General features: G+C 34.0%; 6 protein-coding genes and 1 long non-coding RNA gene across 8 annotated transcripts in view; 1 reads left to right on the forward strand and 6 right to left on the reverse strand.

Moving 5' to 3' along the window:
* Positions 1 to 23,293, reverse strand: part of LOC116846782 — a 546,096-nt gene that overhangs the window by 420,169 nt on the left and 102,634 nt on the right. The window lies entirely within an intron of this gene.
* The window catches only part of LOC116846791, a 180,450-nt gene that overhangs the window by 128,882 nt on the left and 28,275 nt on the right, over positions 1 to 23,293 (forward strand). The gene's annotated exons all lie outside the window — the stretch shown is intronic.
* Positions 1,947 to 4,481, reverse strand: LOC116846785. The gene has a single exon (XM_032821064.1). The coding sequence runs from the start codon at positions 4,322 to 4,324 to the stop codon at positions 3,008 to 3,010; it is 1,317 nt and encodes a 438-aa protein (XP_032676955.1). The 5' UTR covers positions 4,325 to 4,481; the 3' UTR covers positions 1,947 to 3,007.
* Positions 5,416 to 7,068, reverse strand: LOC116846790. The gene is made up of 2 exons (XM_032821069.1): positions 5,938 to 7,068; positions 5,416 to 5,818 (listed from the first exon to the last, which is right to left on the reverse strand). Exons 1-2 carry the CDS (start codon positions 6,884 to 6,886, stop codon positions 5,808 to 5,810), a joined length of 960 nt encoding a protein of 319 aa, XP_032676960.1. The 5' UTR covers positions 6,887 to 7,068; the 3' UTR covers positions 5,416 to 5,807.
* LOC116846784 lies at positions 8,109 to 9,771 on the reverse strand. The gene is made up of 2 exons (XM_032821063.1): positions 8,357 to 9,771; positions 8,109 to 8,312 (listed from the first exon to the last, which is right to left on the reverse strand). The coding sequence occupies exon 1, from the start codon at positions 9,732 to 9,734 to the stop codon at positions 8,412 to 8,414; it is 1,323 nt and encodes a 440-aa protein (XP_032676954.1). The 5' UTR covers positions 9,735 to 9,771; the 3' UTR covers positions 8,109 to 8,312; positions 8,357 to 8,411.
* On the reverse strand, positions 8,109 to 12,281 carry LOC116846789. The gene is made up of 2 exons (XM_032821067.1): positions 12,033 to 12,281; positions 8,109 to 11,964 (listed from the first exon to the last, which is right to left on the reverse strand). Exons 1-2 carry the CDS (start codon positions 12,086 to 12,088, stop codon positions 10,836 to 10,838), a joined length of 1,185 nt encoding a protein of 394 aa, XP_032676958.1. The 5' UTR covers positions 12,089 to 12,281; the 3' UTR covers positions 8,109 to 10,835.
* LOC116846783 lies at positions 12,819 to 17,763 on the reverse strand. 2 transcript variants are annotated; one of them, XM_032821061.1, is made up of 2 exons: positions 16,265 to 17,763; positions 12,819 to 14,372 (listed from the first exon to the last, which is right to left on the reverse strand). In XM_032821061.1, exons 1-2 carry the CDS (start codon positions 17,496 to 17,498, stop codon positions 14,317 to 14,319), a joined length of 1,290 nt encoding a protein of 429 aa, XP_032676952.1. In that variant the 5' UTR covers positions 17,499 to 17,763; the 3' UTR covers positions 12,819 to 14,316. The 2 variants fall into 2 exon arrangements, with proteins under 2 accessions (XP_032676952.1, XP_032676953.1); XM_032821062.1 differs by lacking the exon at positions 12,819 to 14,372 and adding an exon at positions 14,823 to 15,789 and having other exon boundaries at positions 16,265 to 17,760.

Below are 23,293 nucleotides of genomic sequence, written 5' to 3' on the forward strand. Positions count from 1 at the left end.
TTCCTATTACTTATTTTTTATAATGATCTCACATGTATAAGATCCTTGTTATTGTTTTAATTAAATAAATATTTATGCTTCAAAATGCGATTATTGTTTATTAGCATTTCAATCCTTACATGGAAAAAAAATTGGTTGATTCACGAACAGTCAACCGCATTTCAGCTAGAATGTTTGATTATGACACTGACCTTAGTTGTCTAAGCAACTGAACTCAGTTGTTATAAACAAATATTCTGGTTGCTTCAATTAAAATGCAGTTGTCCGTGAACTAACCAATTTTTTTATGTGTATGTGAAAACTGCGAGTTTTAGGCATGAGCATTCGTGGACTTGATTGCAAAGAAGTTCTCCCTATGCGGTCCTATTCCACCGCGCTATTTTCCCTTTCTCTCTTTCTCTTTCTCTCTCTCTCTCTCTATCTCTCTCTCTCTCTCTCTCTCTCTCTCGCTTTCCCGTCATTCCTTCCACTCTTACTTTTCTTTTTTCCGGCTCTGGTTTAATCGACCGGTTCCTCCTCGACCTCGCACGAGCCACGCTAAATCCCGACGACAGCGCGCGAGCGCACGGCAGCTATTTTCGCAGATCAAAGACGACTCCAGGGAGATTGATACGGCGGCACGCCTCGCTAGATCTTCGCGCGCAACCGCCCCGTGAGCCTTTCGATAAATAAGTCACATCGCAGTCGCCGGGGATTGTTTCGTCGTGAATCTTTCGTGCCGCTTGTTAACACGACCCGCGTTCCCGACATTCCCGACCTTTAGTTTCCACCCAGAGGGATTAACACTCCTGCCCTTTTTTTTCGCACAAAGAGTGGCAATTATTTTTGACGTTGAGTAGTAACTTCCATGCAACGTGTATAACGTGTTCCCGAATTAGCCGGTGGAAATTCACGAGTACGTTCTTCGATGCATTCGTTGATCATCATAGTTTTGGCTAATATTTCTTGATAAAGAAATTTATTATTAGAATATTTCGCAATAAAGATCTCAGGATTTTGTCAGTTCTCTTAAAAAATATTTGCAAACAAACATGTCGATAGACATTGCTTCTATTTACACTCGTCGCACCCATTTTATAGAATAAATGGCATACATAATGTAAAGACGGTATTACTAATAATCGACATGTGTATATGCATTGACAGAAAAAATGCAGTACGTTTGGTCTACACGTAAATTTGGTTGTGCCAACCAAATTCTATATTGAATTTTTCTACCAGATTTACGTGCGGGCGGTTTATGTTTTTTTTTCTGTATTACGTTGGTTATCGGCAAATGGTTATTAACCTGCTACCTCGTTTCCGGGAGAAATGCTTGATCCTTTTAATTATAATTTTAACAAAACACGAAACCAGATCTCTGTGGCTTCCGTTCTTTTAGATCTTAAATTATGGTTGGGTACCCGAGAGATTAATACTTTGGTCACGGATCCGCTCAGCGAGATCCTTGTATCTCGCGATATAACCTCCGATAAATAAAGTCCTGCCGATGATGTACGCAGAGAGCCCATTCGCTTTATCGCAAACCTTATTGCTTAGGATTTCGCTTGTTATCGTGACGTGGCGAGTTCATTTCAGCATTATATTTCTCTCTACCCGGCTATACTATTCTTTCATCCGCTTGTGGAAAATAATGATAGCTCCTGTATCTTCACGAGTATATCGCAGAGAGCGAAAAATAGAAAGAAAAAGAGAGAGAAATATGTTATATAGAGAGCGCAACTTATATTTGGGAAAAAAAATTAGGTCGATCGTGATATATTCTCGAAAGATCGGAAATCGAAACGTTATTTAAGCTTTCACTTAATATGAAATTATTTTTAAAGTGTCAATGTCGAAGAAGAGTTAATATGCAGAAAAATAAATTTAGTGAATTAGCACTGTTTATATCATATTTTTAAATATATTTACGAAATATGAATATCTCTTTTACAAAAATAAATAAGTAATAAAAAATTCACAAAACTCGAACACGTATGTCGTTGGAAATCGCATCGCAATCGCACAGTAAAAGAAAACTATCGCACAAGTGAGTCAGTCGATCTTTCGCATACAAGTCGCCTTCGCGTTTGTGCGGTTTGTTCATTACCGTGCTTGCTAACGTGTCGCATGTTCTTTCTGCCGCGGTATTGCCGAGGGAGAACCTCCTCTCCGAGTCATATTTCAGAGGTAGTTAGCCTGCCTTGCGTGTTTCGCCACGACGACGACATTACGGCTGCCAACGTGTCTCGATAACGCGTATTTACATTCCGAAGTGGTGATGCATGTCCGAAAAGCGAGCGTGAGTGAACACGAACTGCATGAAATTCAGCACCGCTAAATATCGTGTGGTGATTTCAGGCTTTTTATTTCACGAACGTATACAGTTGTGATTAAGGAGTCAGCCTCCGTAAATAAACGACAAACAGGTGTCCCCAAAATTCTTGAAACAATTTTCACGTGTTTCGCAAGATTAATTGTTACTCTCGCTTATTTTCACCCATTTCTATCGAGTATTCTAAGGAATTTTCGCGACATTTTATGACTCTTTGTCGAATTTTCATTGTTTGATCTTTCTTAAATTTGTCAACAGTCTGCTGGCAAAGTCAAGTTGTGTATGATATTGGCCTATAGTAAGCCACGATGGTTTAGCATTACCATAACCGGGAGATTAACAGATTCGAGACATTCAAGATGAGATAATGCCTCCACCTGCTCGTCTTGCTGCTGTTCGCGTATCCATAAGCTAATATTTTTTAATGTATTCTTTAATAATCATTGTAAAATTTAAAAAATAGTAGAAGACTTTCCTAATTAATTCGATATGCCATTTATTTAATTAAACAAACTATATAAAGTGTGTCACAATTATCCTATGATTAGTGTAATACCGTATAAAAAGCCATATAATTGACTATAAAAGAGAGTAATCTTTATTAAAAATATTCATTAACTATTAAAAATGTTAATTTACTATAATAATATAATGTGCATATGTTCAGGATATGATACTAAAGTCATCGTATAATTAAGTGTATGAGCTGAACTTCGCACTACTATCATAATATGAATTATTGTAAATAGTTAAATATTCATTATGAAAATATATATCGCCAGTCTCTAAGTCTTTGTGTGGTGCAAGACCACTAAAGTGATTTCTTTCATTAAAATCAGGTTCTACAATTCTATCCAGGACTTCCTCTATTTTAATGATGTTCTTTTTAACTTCACGTTTGGACGATGAACATAAAAATAATATACAACGTTGATTCATTATTTCTTGTATAGACTCTGTACATATGTTTCCCTTATCAAGTTCAATGTGAAATCCCGCAATCACAGTTGGTATTATATATTTATCAGATCGTATAAAATCGCAATACAACATAGGAATTGAAACGTAGAAAAACATCTTTTCACTATCCATGCAACGTTTACAAAGTTTACATTTACCAGTATCGTAATTCATTAATTTTGGTCCTACTAAAATAATTAATAGTTGTTGTATTTGAGGTACAAGATGTAACAAAATTTCCCAAGCTGGTAAACTATCTCCTTTCATAGGATTTACGGCTATAATATGAATAATCACCAAAGAGCTTTGCAGGATACGTAACAAATGTGTTCTCTTTAACCCAGAATAAACTGTCAGTGGTTCTGAAAGATAATCGGATCGAACGTAGTCTTTAGCAAGCCAATCGAGATCTTTTCTTCGCATTAGTATATATTCTATACAAAATTCGAGCATTTCTTCAAAACAACTTCTCTTATTGATAAATAAAAAGAAATTATAGGATATATTAGATGTTTTGCCAGAAATAGTTTTGATATCTATATTAAGCAACAGCATTAATTGGTCGCATTTGGCTCCGTCATGTTTCCTGTTAAAAACTTCCGCGTGCTGATTGCAATAGTTAGCGGAAAAGCATCTTTGACAAACCCGCAGATTTGCCTGTTGATAGCAAACAACACATGATTTTGACCATAAGATCATTTGTTCCATATAAGGCTCCATTTTGTCATCAAGTCTTTCTTGGATTGATTCCATCAATATTTTTCTTGATTGTATCCATTGTTGCCAGTCATAGAACGTGCGCATGTCTTGATGAGGTTTTACTTGCAAAACCTGAGCTATAATTGCACAAATTTTCGCGTGGTATGGGTGGTGTATCATTTTATGTTCTTCGCTACAATAAGAAATCAAGTAACATTGACTACATAATATCAACTTGCCTCTGTCTACCGATTTGCAGACGTGACAAATATTTGGATTGAAAAACTGATTGTAACATTCGGCTATGCATTGTCCACGATATTCAAACACTTCCCTATTTGGATTGCTCATACTGATATTTGACCGTTTAATGAAGTTTTCTCTAATATTGTATGTGCAATATTATTTAACACGAGGAAACTGCTGGCACGTAACTAACAGCATTAAAAATCTTTGTACAGATTTACAATATGGATATTTACATGACGACTACGCGAAGAACAATAATAAATGTGTATATATATATATATATATGTGTGTGTGTGTGTGTGTGTGTGTGTGTGTGTGTTATGTTTTCTGTGTATATCGGGAACTATTGCCAATTTGAAAGTAAACAGAAGATACAGAGAGATACAAATATCCGTTTCCAAGTAAAATATCTCAAGTAAACTTTAAACACACTAAGGAAAATATGCATTTGACTAATACATAAATATGTATATATTCAAATTCCCTTCTGAAAGGATCGAAGGAATCTATGAGGATTTCCATCCTATTAACAAAAAAAAATTAATTTTATTAAATGCACGTCAGTATCTTAAAATATATTGCAGAATTATTTAATGATTATTAACTTTAAGCACATTACTTTGTGTTTAAACAAATGAAATAAATGGGAAACTTCAACCAAGCAAAAGATGAATACATATTACCATATGCTGGCGAACATGAGAAATACGTAAAGCAGAGTAATAATGAGAGAGAAGCAATTTAATAAGATATTAAACAGCACTAGAAATTAATTTTTTAAATTCTTTTTTACATGGTTTCGACCACCTTTATAAACATCACACCTTTCGCTATTATTTATAATTTAAAATATTGTGAATCTATTGACATTGTCTTAAGGATGACGGAAGGAGGTGCGTGATGTTAGACCGCAAACCAGCACTATTTAACATCTCGAACTGTATGATGTAAAATTATCGACTATTTAGATGAGGCAATGCCTGCAGAACTCGATTCCCCACAAAAAAAATTACTTTAATTTTTAAATTTGAAAATGGTAAAGGACTTGCTTATTCCGACTGATGAGCATTGCCTGCACTTGATCGTTATATATAGTAATTTAATTAGTCAAACAAATTGTAATAAGCGTATATATATCACGATTTTCCGCCGCACATACGACTGGAGTAAAGCCTTATCAATAAGAAATAATGTAATTATAAAAGTGGATAAACTTTATTGAATTTTTTATAGGATATTTATAATAACAATATATAATATGTATGTGTTCAAGATAACGCTTCTAATGTAATTGTATGATTATGTATATGAGCTGGATACTTTTTCGCTACCGTCATAATATAAATCGTAGTAAATAATTATATATTCATTACAAAAATATGTATCGCCAGTCTTTAAGTCTTTATGTGGTGCGAGCCCACTAAAATAATTTCTATCATTAAAATAAGGTACTACATATCTACCTACGGCTTTCTCTATCTTCATTTTGACAATTCTTATTTCTTGTTCGGACGAAACGCTTAAACATAACATACATTCTTGAAATGCTATTTCTCGTATAGACGCTACACATAAATTTCCCTTATCAAATTCGATCTGAAATCCCAAAATCACATTTGGCATCATATATTTCTTAGATGATTGTACAAAAACATGATAAAACATAGGAATAGAAACGTAAGAAAATTCTTTTGCTGCATTCCTGCAATGCTTACAAAGGCTGTGTTGACCGAAATAATCTGTTAATTCTGATCCTACCATAATAATATGTAATTTTCGTATTTCTGGTATAAGATGTAGCAAAATTTCCCAAGCTGGTAGATTGTCTCTCTTTATGGAATTTGAGGCTATAATATGAATAACGACATATTCTTGTTTTAAAATATGAAACAATTGCGCTCTCTTAAACCCAGAATAGACTGTCAGTGGTCCTGAAAGATAATCAGATCGAACGTAGTCTTTGGCAAGCCAATCTATATCTCTTCTTCTTCGTATCAGTATATATTCCATACAAAACTCAAGCATCTCTATGAAACAACTTGTTTCATTAACAAACTGGAGGAATTTATATGATATGTTCTTTGTATTATCAGAGATAGTTTCGATATCTATATTGAGTAATAACACTAATCGATCGCATTTGACCCCATTATGTGTTTTGCGGAAAACATTCGCATGCTCATCGCAATAGTTAGCGGAAAAGCATCTTTGGCAAACCTGCAGCTTAACCTGTTGATGACATATATAACACGACTTTGGCCACAAGATCATATGCTGCACGTACGGTTCCATTTTGTCATCAAGTTCGTTTTGGACTAATTCCATCAATAGTTTTCTTGATTGGACCCATTGTTGCCAATCACTGAATTTGCATGTGTCTTGTTGTGGTTTCACTTGCACAATCTGTGCAATAATTGCGCAAATTTTCTCATGGTACGGATGGTGTATTATTTTATGTTCCTCGCTACAATACGAAATCAAGCAACACTGATCACATAATATCAAATTGCCTTTATCTACCGATTTGCAAACATGACAAAGGTTCGGATTGAAAAATTGATTGTAATATTCAGCCGTGCATTGTCCCCGATATTTAATTACTTCTTTGTTTGGATTGCTCATATCGATATTTATCCGTTTAATAACATTTTTAGTATTTTTCATCTATAATATTACTTAACAAAGACACTCGAAAATTTAGCACGCAACTAACAATATAAAAATATTTTTTACAAATTTACTGTATGAATATTCACATAGCGATTACATAAAGGACAATAACAAATTGTTTATATGTGTCTCTGTGTGTATGGCAAACTATTGCAAATTTGAAATGGAACAGGATATATAAAGAGATACGAATATTCGTTTCCAAATAGAATATCCTAGATAAACTGTAAACATACGGAAGAAAATATATTTTTAATATGATACACAAATATATGTATGTTCAAATATTGAAACATTGAAATATTGAAACATTGAAGTATTAGAAAAAAATGAAATCAATTATTAAATAAAAATTAATTGCACGCTAGTACCTGTAAAAGCTGTTGCGGAATTATCTATCGATTAACCTTAAGTATATTATTTTGAGTTTGAACACAATGGAAATGGAAAAGAAAATTTTAACGGCGTAAGAAATGGATATATATTACCAGACACGAACACGAGAAACACATGAGGCAGAATAGCAATGAGAGAAACAATTTATTAAGATGTTATACGCTATCTCTTTGAAATATTAATTCTTTTATACTTTGTCTCACATCACAAACTCCTCAAAGATAGTATATCAATATATTGACTCAACTCGAATATACACGGGAGAACAAGGCATAATGTATTTGTTTTAATAACTATTAGTTTCAACAACATTGCTATTGAATCAAGAAAATTATTCCGAGCACAGTGTGATATTGATCAATTGTATTAATTTAACAACATTTTTTCTGTGTGATACAAACTGCATAACGACTAGATCATAAACATCTATATGATATATTCCAGATAGTGATTAAGTCTTATCAAGATTTTTATGTCTATGTTTTCAATCTGATTTTGACATGATTTTGCTCGAATTATTAGTTGATATGTTGACCGGTATTAGAAGCACACTTTAGGCGAGCACATAAATGGCTAAGAAAATGGCAGCTAATTCTAAGCATCTTACGTGAATCTGGAGCATTTGATTCTGTGTAGATATCATTTTACAAAGCTCGTCTTGTTTTCCGTCCACTGATTTGCTAATATTTTTTAATTAATTCGTTAATAACCATTGGGACTTTATAAAATAATAGAGAACTTTCTTGTTCAATTTAATTTATTCTACTTGCATATAAACATTTTGTTGTTAATTGTAAGAATATATATAAAAAACAAGATGTTACTATTAATACGAGCGGATTTTATTCGTTGTCTTAATTAAATTACTAATTGTTAAATACACTGTATAAAGTATGTTATGTGATTATTCAATTATTACATCTATTACTATAATAATACCTTATCGATGAAAAACAATATAAGCGCGATGAAAAAGGGTAATCTTTATTAAAAACACTCAGAGTTTATTTGACACACACACACACACGCGCGCGCGCGCGCGCGTGTGTGTGTGTGTTTGTATGCACAAAAACTTAATTTATGGTATCCAATTTATGGTATTGTTCCTAAAGCGATAGTACAATTATTCTTCCGAGCTAGTAATGGATTGGTCAGTATCGTAAAGAAGCAAATCGCTGTAGATAATTAAATGTTCATTACGAAAATAGGTATCGCCAGTCTCTAAGTCTTTATGTGGTGTAAGACCACTGAAATGATTTCTTTTACTAAAAATAGGTTCTACGATTTTATCCAGAACTTCTTGTATTATAATTATGTTATTCCGCGCTATTTTTTCGGATACACAGGTTAAAAATAACGGAGTACATTGACTCTCGATTGCTTCTAGAGGTTTCAACCATGTATCACTCTTATTAAGTTCCACCTGAAATCCTATAATAATAGTTGGTATCTTAAATTTCGCAGATGAGTCTAGATAATCGTGGTATAACATAGGAAACGAAAGTATAGTCAATTCCTTTTTCTTGCACATGCAAGAAAAACAAAGTTTCGGTGAATCAGAATTATATACTAATTCTGACCCTATCATTATAATCGTTAGATGCTGCAATTCAGGTACAAGGTGTAACAAAATTTCCCAAGCTAGTAGACCCTCTCTCTTCATAGGATTTGCAGCTATAATATGAATAATAACATGATATTGTTGTAAAATAATTAACCAACTTAATCTGTCTAATCCGGAATAGATCGTCAATGGGTCTGAAAGGTAATCAGACTGGACAAAATCTTTAGTAATCCAATCCAGGTCTCTTCTTTGCATTAGCATAAATTTCATACAAAATTCCAGCATCTCTTCAAAATGACTACAGTAATTAACCAGCTTAAAGAATTCGTAGGATATATTAGTAATTTTACCAGAGATAGTTTGGATATCTATATTGAGTGCTAGCATCAGACGATCACATTTGCCGTTATAATGTTTCTTATGAAAGACTTCTGCGTGCTCATCACAATAATTAGCGGAAAAGCATCTCTTGCAAACACGCAGTTCAGTTTGTTTGAAACAAACAATACATGATTTTGACCACAAGATCATTTGCTGCATGTATGGCTCCATAGGTCGGTCAATTTTTTGTTGAATTAATTTCATAAATTCTTTCCTTGATTGAATCCATTGTTGCCAGTCGCTGTATCCGCAAGTGTCTCTCTGCGATTTTACTTTCAAAACTTCAGCTATAATAGTGCAGATTTCCATATGTTCTATGTAGTGTATCGTTTTGTGCTCTTTGCTGCAGTATGAAATCAAGCAACACTGGTCACATAATATCAAATTGTCTCTATCTATCGACTTGCAAACGTGGCAAATATTCGGATTGAAAAACTGATTATAAAGTTCGGGCGTGTATTTTCCTCTATACTTCAACACTTCTCTATTTGGATTGCTCATACTGATATGTCTATTTAATGAAGATTTCTAAATACTAATGTGTGTAATATTACTTGAGAAATGATTTGCGAAACTAGGCATGTGAGCAAGAGTAATGAAATTCCTTGTATAAATTCTCAATATAAATTCATTCGACGATTGCTCGAAGGACAATAATAAAGTGTTTATTTGTGTTTCTAAGTGTCTCGGGAACTGTTGTCATTTTAAAATGTGACCAGAGATACAAGGATATAGAAATTTCCAAATCGTTTCCAAATCGAATATACTGAATAAATTTTAAAATGAGCGAAGAAGATATGTACATGTAAAAACAGTATGTAAAAAAGTGTGTATTCATATATTTGGAAACTAAAAACATTATATTTAAAAAAAAAGAAAAATTAGATTATCAAGCAGACGTGACTTAGAAAAGCTATTGCAGAATTATTTAATAATTATTAATTTTTAGCGTAATATGTCGAGTATGAATATAATGACTTTGCAGAAAGAAATTTTAATATCGCAAGTAATGAATACAAGGTATCATTTGTTGACAAATACAAAAACACCGGCCGAGTAAACACCAACTAACAATAATATTGCATCAATGTTATAATTTCCCGCTTAACAATGTAACTGTTATATAACACTCGCGTTATATTGTATTGTTGAATAAGAAATTATGACATTAATATTATGTTATTGATAATTACTGTTTACTCGGGAGACAAAGTGACGATAAAAAACGCAATTCATTAAGATATTGAACGATATTTGATTTTTTTTATATTAAATTTTGTCTTAGTTCATAAACATTATACATTTTTAATAATATTTGAGATATTTCCGACTCCAACTATAAAAATCAACCATAATGATGTGCGAAAATATATAAACGATGCGAGTACGTGCAAATATTTAGTAAGCTTGAGGTAAATTCTAGATAAACTTTTAAACAGATTAATTCTTCTCTTCTTCATTAAAGACGTTTATAGTTTATTTATAACAACAATTTAATGTTTGTTTTGTTAAAATAAATATTAATACAACAAATAGCAGGATAATGTTACTAAAGCGAAGGTACAACTATTCGCATTAACTGGTAGATTGGTCAGAATCAAGTCAATATAATCTATCGTAAATAAGTAAATGTTCATTACGAAAATATATATCATCAGTATCTAAGTCTCTGTGAGGTGCAAGACCACCAAAGTGATTTCGTTGATTAAAAGTAGGTTTTATATTTGTTTCTAGAACTTCTTGTATTTTAGTTATACTTTTTTGCGCTTCTTGTTTACATGAAAAACCCAAAAGTAACGGACAGGAGAGATTTTGTATCATTTCTATAGATTTCGACCATGTGTCACTTTCATTTAGTTTGACATGAAATCCTACTATCACATTTGGGTTTTTATTACATTTTTCAAATGAATTTATAAATTTATAGTATATTACAGGAATAGTAACGAAATAAAGAGTCCTTTTCTCCATTTTGCACCAATAACAAAGTTCGTATTTTTTCGAACTATACGTTAATTCTGGGTCTATCAAAACGATTATTAGCTGTAACACTTCGGGTAGAAGATGCAACAAAATTTCCCAAGTCGCTGCACTATTTCTGCCTATGGAGTTTATAGATATAATATGAATAACAGGACAACTTTCCTGTAAAACATTTAACAAATTTATTCTCTTTAACCCAGAATAGACTGTTAGTGGTTCAGAAAGATAATCAGATAAGACATAGTCTTTAGCAATCCAATCCAGATCTCTTTTTTGCATTATCATAAATTCAAGACAAAATTCAAGCATCTCTTCAAAATGACTCTTTGCATTAACAAACGAAAGGAATTTGTACGATAAGTCAGTTGTATTACCAGAGATAGTTTCGATATTAATATTCAACAGTAGCATGAATTGGTCGCATTTAGCCTCACCGTGTTTCCTATTAAAAATTTCCACGTGCTCATTGCAATAATTAACGGAAAAGCATCTTTGGCAAACCCGTAATTCAGCTTGTTGATAACAAACAATACATGATTTTGACCACATTATCACCTGGTTCACGTACTCGTCTATTGGGCGGCCCCATCTCTCTTGGACTAATTTCATAAATTCTTTTCTTGATTGGATCCATTGTTGCCAGTCGTTGTACCTACGAGTGTCTCTCTGCGGTTTTACTTTCAAAACTTCTGCTATAATTGTGCAAATTTCCGCATGTTCCGTTTGGTGTACCTTTTTGTGCTTCTTGCTGCAGTAAGAAATCAAGCAGCACTGGTCACATAATATCAAATTGCTTCTGTCTATCGATTTACATACGTGGCAAATATTCGGATTGAAAAACTGATTATAAAATTTGGGCTTGCATTTTCCATGATATTTAAATACTTCTCGGTTTGGATTCCTCATACTGATATGTCTGTTTGATAAAGTTCTAATGTTATATATATATATAACTTAAAAAAATGATTTTTGAAATGCAGCACGCTCTGCAGATGCGTAAACGCTCTGGTGAATAATAAAATTCCTTATACATATATTCTCAATACAAATATTCACTTGCCGATTGTTCAGAGGACAATAGCAAAATGTTTATATATGTTTCTGTAAGTAAATCGACAACGGTCGTCAGTTTAAAATATTACTGGAAAAACAAATATCCGTTTCTATAAATAGAATATCTCGAAAAAGTTTAAAATACATAAAGTAGAAGGTTTACATATAATAAATATGTACAGATGTATATGCTCATATGTTGAAACATATTTTACTTTTAGAAATAACATTTTAATTTGAGAAATTAAAGTAAATTGAAGGAAATTGAAGTAAATTGAATTACCAATAAGTGCGCGCCACTTTCTATAAAAAGTGTCATGGAATTGTTTAATTATTATTAATCACACACATATACACACACAAAGAAAAATATTTTGATCTTGACCATAATATTTTAAAAGTAGAAATTGTAATATTTCAAAGAATGAATGCATGTTAATATTTGCTAGCAAATACGAGAAAGAAGTGTAATAATGTAGTGAAGAGAATAAGGATGTAAATATTAGACACATCTTAAATGTTATAATTCTTGTACAAAAGAATTTATTTATTTCATAAAAACACCACATATCTTAATAATATTTAAAATAATGTTTCTGTTCCCACGCTAATATCCTAACAGCACAAATATCCAGAAAACGTTCTAAAAACGTCCTGGGGACGTTTCTGTGGAGCGGTATATAAGGACATTTGTAGGTCGTTCCCAGGAGATTTTGTGCTATATAGGTATGTAGTCATAAAAAAAAAGATACCTTATTTAAAATACATTATAACCGTTATATTTACGACTAGGGTAATAATTTATTAATGAAAAACAATGTACTGCCAAAAACTGCCAATAAAAAGAAGTGATATTTATTAAAAAATTTTATAATCTATAATAACAATTCAATATGTACCTTTCACCCTTCTCCCAATTTCGGCACTGCTGCTAAAGTGAACAAACAATTATTCAGATGACCTGCTACTGGAACTGTTTAAAACCATAATTCAAATCGTCGTAAAAATTATATATTCATTACGAAAATACACATTACCAGTCTCTATATCTATGTGCGGTGCAAGTCCACTGAAATAATTTCTACTAATAAAAAAAGGTTCTTTTATAAAACTTAGAGTTTTTTATATCTTATTATGTCATTTTGCGTCTTTTGTTCACACGAAGAACTTAAAAGTAGTGAACAATTTTGGGCCTGCATTGCTTTTATGGATTTTGACCATGTGCTTCCCTCACTAAGTTCAGCATGAAATCCTACAATTATTCTTGGTATCGTAGGCTTTATAGCTAGTATAAAATCATAGTACAACATAGGAAATTAAAAGAAGAACAATTCATTTTTCTTATTTGTGCAAAATTCACAAAGTATCCGTCTTCTAAAACCGTTTTTTAATTCTGGTCCTATCAGAATGATTGATAAACTTTGTATTTCAGGTATAAGGTGTAACAAAACTTCCCAAGCTGCTAAACCACTCACATCCATAAAATTTGCGGCTACAATTTGAATAACTACATCATCAGTTTGTAGAATACTTAATAAACGTATTTTTTTTCAACGTATAATAGACTGTCAGTGGTCCTGAAAGGTAATTAGACTGGACATAGTTTTTAGCCAACTAATTTATGTCCTCTCTTGGCGTTAATAAATATTCTATACAAAATTCGAGCATTTCTTCAAAATTTGCCTTCTCATTGATAGATGGAAGGAAATCATAACACATGTCAGTTGTATTACCAGAAATTGTTTCGATATCTATATTGAGCAATAGATTCAGTTAGTCACATTTGACCCCATCATGTTTCTTCCTAAAATCTTCCACATGCTCATTGCAATAGTTAACGGAAAAGCATCTTCTGCAAGCATGTAATTCAACTTGTTGGTGACAAACAACGATTTTGACCACAAGATCATCTGCTGCATATATGGCTCCATTAGACGATCAAATCTCTGTTGAATTAATTCCAACAATTCTTTCCTTGATTGGATTCATTGCTGCCAATTGTTGTATCTGCATGTGTCTATTTACGGTCCTATTTGTACAACTTCTGCTATAATTGTACAGATTTTTTCATGATGTGGATAGTGTGCCGTTTTATATTTCTCGCTGCAATAAGAAATCAAGCCGTATTGATTACATAATATCAAATTATCGTCTACCGATTTGCAAACATGACAAAGATTCGGTTTGAAAAATTTATTGTAATATTCAGGTGTGTACTGTCCACATATTTAAACACTGTTTTATTTGGGTTACTCATATTGATATATCTGTTTAATGAAGTTTTTTGGAAATGTATTTGTAATATCGCTTGCAAAATATTACGCGGAACTCGACACGTGAACGACAATAATAATCTTCTTCATACAAATTCTCAGTACCGATGTGCACGCAGTAACTGTATGAAGGACTATAATTAGGTGTTTATACATATCTCGGCGGACATCGGGAATTGTTGATAATTTGAAATATTAGTGAAGACACACACATACACATTGAAATACAAATATTCGTTTCTAAATAGAGAAGATACGGAACAAATGTTAACACAAAATGTACACGTAGCAGATATGTTTATTCATATAACAAAATATTAAACATTTTACGATTAGAAAATTAAAACAGATTAAATCATCGAGTGCACGCCGCTTTCTATAAAAGATATTATGTAATTGATCAACTATTATCAACGTTAAGAAAAATATTTTGAGTTTGAACATAATGGTATTGAAAGTAAAAATTTTAAAGGCTCAAAAAATAAATGCATGTTAACGTTTATCAAGGACTACAAGAAAGAAGTACAAGAGAGCGGCGATGAGAATAGAGATGTATTAAGATATTAGATGATACATTTACATTAGATGATACGTTACTTCTTCTACAAATAATTGTTCTCATTTAACAAAAAAAGGAAAGTATCACATAATTTTAATAATATTTAAGATATCATTTTCTCGTTCCTATAGTAATATACGATAGTAATAATAAGCGAATTTATATATACAATGAACATGATTACAAGTTTCTACTGTTGTAGAAATCTGAGTCCGTAAACGTTAAACCATTTAAAACATTTAGTGTACGCAAGATATTGTATCAAGGCAGCTTACATAATAGAGTTATGTGTAATGTATTTTACACATAATTAAATTTATTTACTTTAAATTTATTATACAGAATGTCTTACAATTATTGATACAACCCTCATATACAGAAAAAACCCATCGAACCAAAAAGGAAAATATTATGCTAGTTAAAAAACCTCGCTTTATTTATTAAGGAATTAATTGAAACATATTCTTGAACAAGTGTGCGAGAAATAGGACGTGTGCTGAAGGCAAAGTATAAAGGCAAAGATGTTTGGAATTTGTCCACAATCTCTTTGCATCGATAAATGGTACTGACATTAATTTGCACGTCATCACAATCTAATATTATCGTTCGCAGTTGCCAAGAAATTTTCAATATATTCGGGGCATTTTGGACAACATTTTGTTTACAGAACTCATTTATACTCCATTTCCTGCAATAATCCAGTGATATTTTTTATTTTATTCCTTAATAATTATTACAACATTCGAAAAATAGTGAAGGATTTTACTAATTTGCTTGCAGCTCGGTACTCTCATATAAATGTTGGGTTATTAACTGTTAGACACTCTATATAAAATAAACTGTTATAAACTGTTATAAACTGTTAGACATTTTATATAAAATAGAGATATGAAAATCGTTGAACCGTCATATCTACCGACCAGTAATACTTTGTACAATAAAAAACAATATAAATAATATAAACAATATTTGCCAATATATATATAAAAAGATATTAGTATTTATTTAAAAATATTATAATTTATTTATATTAGTAGTTTAATATGTATTACGTTGAGAGTAATGCTGCCATTATTCAGATATGCTCGTGGTTTCATCGTTTGATGTATTAGTAAAGAAAAGCTCGGAAACAACTAAATATTCATTACGAAAGTATATTTCACCTGTCTCCAAATCTCTGTGTGGTGCAAGACCTCCAAAAAAATTCCTTCGATTAATATCAAGTTCTAATTTAAAGTCAACGATGTCCCTTATCTTATTTATGTTATCCCATGCTTTTTGTTTGTGTGAAAAGCTTAAAATTAACAAAACGCATTGATCTTTTATTGCTTTTATGATTTTCGAGTATGTGTGTCTCTCACTAAAATCGACTTGAAATCCTACAACTATATTTGGCGACATGTGTAAATCAGATGCCACAAAATCATGATATAACATGGAAAATGATAAAAAGTAAAGCTCTTTGTTTTTATTTATGCAAAGATCACAAAGTATATGTTCCTTATTACTGTTTTGTAATTCTGGCCCTATCAAAATAATTGATAGATTTTGTATATCAGGTATAAGATGTAACAAAATTTCCCAAGCTGGTAGACTATTCATATCCATAGAGTTTGCGACTATAATATGAATAATAATACTATCACCCCTTAGAATATATAATGTTTCAGTTCTTTGGCATCCAGAATAAACTGTTAGTGGTTCTGATAGATAATCAGACTGGACATAGTCCTTAGCCAACCAATTTATATTTTCTCTTGGCGTTAATAAATATTCTATACAAAATTCGAGCATTTCTTCAAAATCTGCCTTCTCATTGATAGATAGAAGGAAATCATAACACATGTCAATTGTATTACCAGAAATTGTTTCGATATCTATATTGAGCAATAGCTTCAGTTGGTCGCATTTTACTTCATCATGTTTCTTCCTAAAATCTATTACATGCTCATTGCAATAGTTAGCGGAGAAACATCTTCCACAAACATTCAGTTCAGCTTGTCTATGACAAACAGCACATGATTTTGACCACAAGATCATCTGCTGCATGTACGGCTTCATTGGACGACCAAATCTCTGTTGAATTAATTCTAACAATTCTTTCCTTGATTGAATCCATTGTTGCCAGTTGTTGTATCTGGACGTGTCTGTTTGCGGTCTCACTTGTAAAACTTGTGTAATACTTGCGCAGATTTTTTCATGGTTCGGATAATGCATTATTTTGTGTTCCTCATTACAGTAAGAAATCAAGCAACACTGGTCACATAATATCAAATTGCCTTTATCTACCGACTTGCAAACGTGACAAAGGTTCGGATTGAAAAACTGATTGTAATATTCAGGTTTGCGCGGTCCATGATATGCGAACACTTGTGTATTTGGGTTGCTCATTTCCATATATTAATTTAACGAAATTGTTGGTATGTTATTTCTGTAATATTATTAAAGATATAATGCGTCCTAAACGCGTTGTGTGTGCACAAAAATAATATAATATCTTTATATAAACACTCAATATAGATTCACGTGACGTTTGCTCTCAGGACAATAATATAGTGTTTATATATGTTTCGACGGATATCGGGAATTGTTGTTAATTTGAAATATAACTGGAACTATACTGGATAACAAGGGAGTTATCACTTCTCAAGGAGAATACCCCAAATTAACTTTAAGCCTACAGAGGAAAATATGTATACATGTAAAAATATATATAATAAAGCGTATATTCATCATAAAATATATATAATAAAGCGTATATTCATATTTTGAAACTTTAAAAATATTATATTTTTATAAAATAAAGTAATATCAAAGTACACAGTATTTACTATAGCAAAATGTTGTGGAATTATTTAACAATGCGTGCGAATCTCCAGCAAGGCCGAGTCGAATAAATATTAAACTACTTATACCGTGCTCAAACACAATTTACGGGATACATTGCATATATATGTTTTATATGACATAATTTTGTAAGATGTATTTAAAAAATGTGGGTTTAGAAATTAATTTTATTATACAGTGCATCCGACAATTAATAACAGAACGTTTGTTAGCAGATGCAAGATATAAAATTGAACAGGCATATCTTATATTATTTTGTAAGTTTCACAGAATTGATCAGAGACGAAACTCGGCATATATGTAAACGACAATAATAACATTTCATGTATATATTCAATATAGATGTTTACATGACAATTGTATGAAAGAAGAATAATAAAGTGTTTCTATGTGTTTCCGAGTGTCTCTCGGGAACGACTGTCAATTCATATGCTGAGACACGATACCCAAAGATGAGACACGATATCTAAAGGCGTTACAGATATTTATATCCAAATAAAATACACCAGCCTGACAATCCCGCGTACTTATTCGTTGATGTTTCCCATTTCTTAAGAATTATTGTCAAATTTGCAAAATGGTAAAGAATTTTCCTTGTTCAATTGATGTGTTCTTGCACTCCAGGTTGTGTCATTAAATTTTGGACACTCTATGTTAGGAACATTTTTATCTGACAGACGCAGGAGCAAATCGCGCGCGAAGTGCACGTTCCGCGTGGCTCGTTAAGGGATCACGGGATTGTATCGGCGTGACGCGAGGTGAATTTCTTGCTTCACGATGGCATCCCAACGACGTGCCGAGTGATTTCGGCGTGGACGCGTGGCGTCGTGGTTCGCTGCCGCGCAGTCGACGCGTTCCGTCCATTCGAAAATATATGTACCGTCGAGATCATAGGCCGACATTCGTCGTCTCTGACTGGCGCTAAAATTAAGCGGCATCGCTCTTAGTCTTCGGCTCGTTTACCAAAAGGAACGAATGCAAAGTCTGCGAAAGTCCCTCTCTGGGGAAAGAACAAGCGGCGCTTCACGACTTTATTTCAAGAGAATCGTTTTGATTAATTCTGGAGATATAGCACTTAACATGGAAAGAGTGACACAGCTTAAACATTTGAGATTTTTAATCAATATCGTAATAAAGCGCACAAGATCATATCTTGTAACGAGAAAATATTATACATTTACGTTTACAAAATGAAGACAGAGACAATTCACATAATTTATTAGGACTGAACGGAACCGAGCAGACTGAGTGGCGATTGCGTGCACCAACCGGTAAAATGAAATCTCCCAAGTCGAAATTTTGATGCTACTTTGACGCTCTTAAAGATAGTTTGCAGTTAGACGATTTATACCCTACTTAGACGGCTTATAGCTTAGGTAAAACCTACTTTGACGATATTGATACTCATTAATTTCTCTTTTGAACCTTTAACTCTACCTTGTCAAAATTTTGACAAATTTTGACGTTACTTTGACGCTCTTAAAAATAGTTTGAGCCTACTTAGATAATCTACAACCTAGGTGAAACCTATTTTGACGATATTGACACTCATTTTCGAGTCGAAATTTTGACTCTATGTTGAACTTTGAATTCTACACCGCAATAGGAGCTAAGATAGCAAAGTAGATTTAATTTTAATGATATAATTTACTCCTACTTTGACTCTGATGATGTCTGAAATATATGTAACAAATATATGTAACAAATATATGTAACAAATGTATATTTTGTATGCTATTTGACGTTTCTGTTTCGTTATTTATTAAATGTTTTAAATATTTCTATAAAATACATATATTCTATGTAGCAGCTAAAGTTTCAATAGAGTTTTGCAACTGAACCTACTTTGCTTCCTAAAATCCTACTATTATATAACTTACTTTGACGCTAAAGAAAGCGAAAGCGGAAATTTCAGACATCATCAAGGTCAAAGTAGGAGTAAATTATATCATTAGAATTAAACCTACTTTGCTATCTTAGCTCCTACTAGTGTAGAATTCAAGGTTCAACATATGGTTCAACAAAATTTTGACTCGAGCTATGTAGCAAAAAAACTACATGAAAATAGAGCGCAGTTCTTTTACCATGCGGCGTGACTTCGATAAACAATCAGGGGCGGAATCGTCGGCCGACGATTTCGCCGGAAGTTAGACGACGTCGGCGGCAAGTGGAAACGGAGCACTCTCGAGAGCCGCGATTGAGGCGACGGAGGAAAATAACCAGAGTTTAACGGACTCTTTGAAGATCGAGATTGGAAACGTCTCCTTCACGACTTTACAGTAGCTGCGAGGGAGGTATCGCGGGCGGGAGAGGAGATGCGGAAGGGTGGGCAGACGAAGATAAAAAAGGTAAAATAGTGCATTAGCGGACCTGGGTCTGTAGCTTCCATTTGGCCGTTAATGAAACACAGACGATCAACGGCGGAGCCGTAAAGATCGTCATCCGTTCTATTTATCGACAAGCCGTTGATAGTATTAACGTGCAACGCGAGCGTGAACATTGTCGTCCCATTTTCACAAACTGTTTCCCCGAGACCTGTATCGAGTCATCTGAAGCGCACTTGACCCTTCCCCTCCTTCCACAAGGAGAATGTTAAAAATAAACTATTTTTGGTCTACTGACGGAACCTTAACTAGTCATTGGAAACTGTTTTTGGGATCTTCTAGAAACAGAAAATAATAATTATTTTTCCACCAGATCTGAGGAAAGTTATGAAAATCGAGGTTTATGATTGATATGAAGCGTTTTTTAAGTTTTGCACCCTTGATATGTCTTTAAAATACAATCAACTGCATATTTATCTTGACAGATAAGTAGTAAATATAAAAAAATTTGTCTTTTAGTTTATATATAATGTTAGGTGTTGTATATGCAAAGGGATTCTAAAGGGAGAAAATCTACTTTTTTTAAAGGGACAAAATTTACATTTTTTTAGTCTTATCTAACAAACCTTTTATATGAAATACTTTGAGAGGAAAAAAAGGAGAAAATTAGGAAGAGATCGTCAAAGGGATTATCAGCGTGCATATCCGTCACTCTCGCTGAGTTCCACGACTCCGAAATTCTAAACTGTCGAGTATCTTCCTGACAAGCATAACTTACACAAAATACACTGAATTCATGGTATACACATTTGTTATTTTAAAGACACCAAGGATACGCATAACTTAAAAATTGCACATAACTATTTAAACATCAATAATAAATTCCAATTTCGTAATTTTCTACAAATAATTGTTGTTTTCTGTTTCTAGAAGATCCCAGAAATAATTTCCAATTATTAGTTGCTGTTCCGTAAAAATTGGCCTATTTTTAACATCCTCCTTTGATTCCTCGATGCACACAACATCGATCGCTCGTTCGGTCGAGCGTTATTTACACCGGCTGTAAAAGTAACCGCGCATCGTCGCCCCATTACCGTCCCGAGATAAGATCTGCGGATAACCGAACGCCGAATTAAGATCCCGTTAAATGCGCGAGCTTAAATGAATCAACCATGAGTCTCTTTAATGCTCATTGGGTGCACTCGTTATTTATGCAACGATTGGGTTTCTCGCGACCGGAACACCGACGGAGAGCCAACCCTTGTGCGAGAGCTTCGCCAAGCGGTTTAGAATGGCATAGAATTCCGCGATAAATCGATGTGGATTCTACGAGCTGTGGCAATAATAGCGCACCGTCGGGGGTGCGTTCTCAGTCCGTTCGCCCCGACGAAACGACGCCGTTCGCGACGCCAAAAGAAGAGTCGAGGGACCGAGCCTCCTGGTTGTCTCAAACTGCTCGACTATTCTCTCTGTACGCGTCGAAAGAGTCTATAATTCTACGACGCTTCGACGGAATCCCCGCAAGAAAGAGCTATGCGGCGGAGGACTTGAGCCTGATCTACGGCTCTCGTTACTTGGTCGCTTCGTGGGCTGCCTCCGACGTCGAGGAAACCATCTCTTACATACCCATCCACCTATCCACCTACCCACCCACCTACGATCTACGGTCGCACTCCGCGTCGGTTGCATAACGATAAGATTTCGCGTACGTTGCATACGTGCCAGGAAAGCCTTTGCTCCGTCTCCATCTCGCGCCAGCGTAACGCTTTTGACGTTGTCACATGCCAGCGTTTAAATCTCGAGCCGGCTCGCGCCGATCTCGGCGTAAAGCTCGTTCGCGCGAGAGGAAGCCTCGCTTATTTTGATCCCGTGTTATCGATCTTCGCGAGACCAGCGATTCAATTTCGGGTTTCATAGTTTTACTGGCGCATATAACCCCCTCGTCGTCGTCGTCGTGAAAAGCCGACAGCTGTTGAGCGAGATTTTATTTCTCAGTCGGGTTGAATGCCGCGTTTTATCGTGGCGTTTCGAAGTCATCACGCCGCTCGTCATCACCATTGACGAGCTTCGAAAGCTCTCGCGCGCTTCCGCACGTCGACGCGCGGTCGACGGATGCGCGTTTTCTGTATGGCGAATTTTTTAAGCAACGTATTTGCTATTTACGTGACGCTCATGGACCATGGGCGAATGTGAATGGTTAAACTGCAATCGGCGATTCGTCCGGCCCCTCGGCGACTCGGTGAAAAAGTGCTCGGCGAAAATTGAATAATCGAGTCACTCGTCAACGCGAGCGCGGTTGTGCCAATGAATTTTGCATGCGGCCCTTTTGAAAGTATAATGTTATTGTATAATCCAATATTTTGTGGTAGACGACGTTTTCGCGAGCACGCACAACTCCGCGGACAAATAACAGTTACATTCAGGCAGTTTCCGCGTAGGAGGAAGAAAGTGCGAATTTCCTCTGTTTTGATTCCAGAATTGGCTTTTTCTAGTAAAAATTCGCTGTGTTATGGGCATATTTATACGCAAAATTATATATTATATAATCAAAGAAATGATATGGATATACGGGTATCTGAATTTAGATTGTTTGTGTAACAACTATAATCAACAACAAGCAGACAACCATACTCATTCATTATTTCGCTAATCTCATATCAATGAGTGATAGATTCGATCAATACGTTCATTAAATTCAAGTTAAATTTTCGCCAGAAGTCTACTTGTTAGTATTGTCTTTACAGTACTGTTTATTAGCATCTAAGGACGCAACTTCTCTGTATGGAAATTATTAATTACGCATGCATCACTCGGATCGGGAAAGCGATATTACCAATAAATACCGAGCGCCTCCAATGATATTAAATCAATGTTACATGGCGCTAAATCAGATCGGTATTAACGTGACAAATATCCCATTTTTAGCGAGCCCGATCACGGCTGCTCTCGTTCGTCACTGTCGGGCGACGAACGGATGAAAATCCTAGTGATCCAGGTCGAAGTCGAGTTCGGAGGAGGGGG

This window comes from Odontomachus brunneus, unplaced genomic scaffold, assembly GCF_010583005.1.
Source record: "Odontomachus brunneus isolate Ranch 3 - 2012 unplaced genomic scaffold, Obru_v1 Obru_scaffold_069, whole genome shotgun sequence".
In the NCBI taxonomy this organism is placed as follows: Eukaryota; Metazoa; Arthropoda; class Insecta; order Hymenoptera; family Formicidae; genus Odontomachus; species Odontomachus brunneus.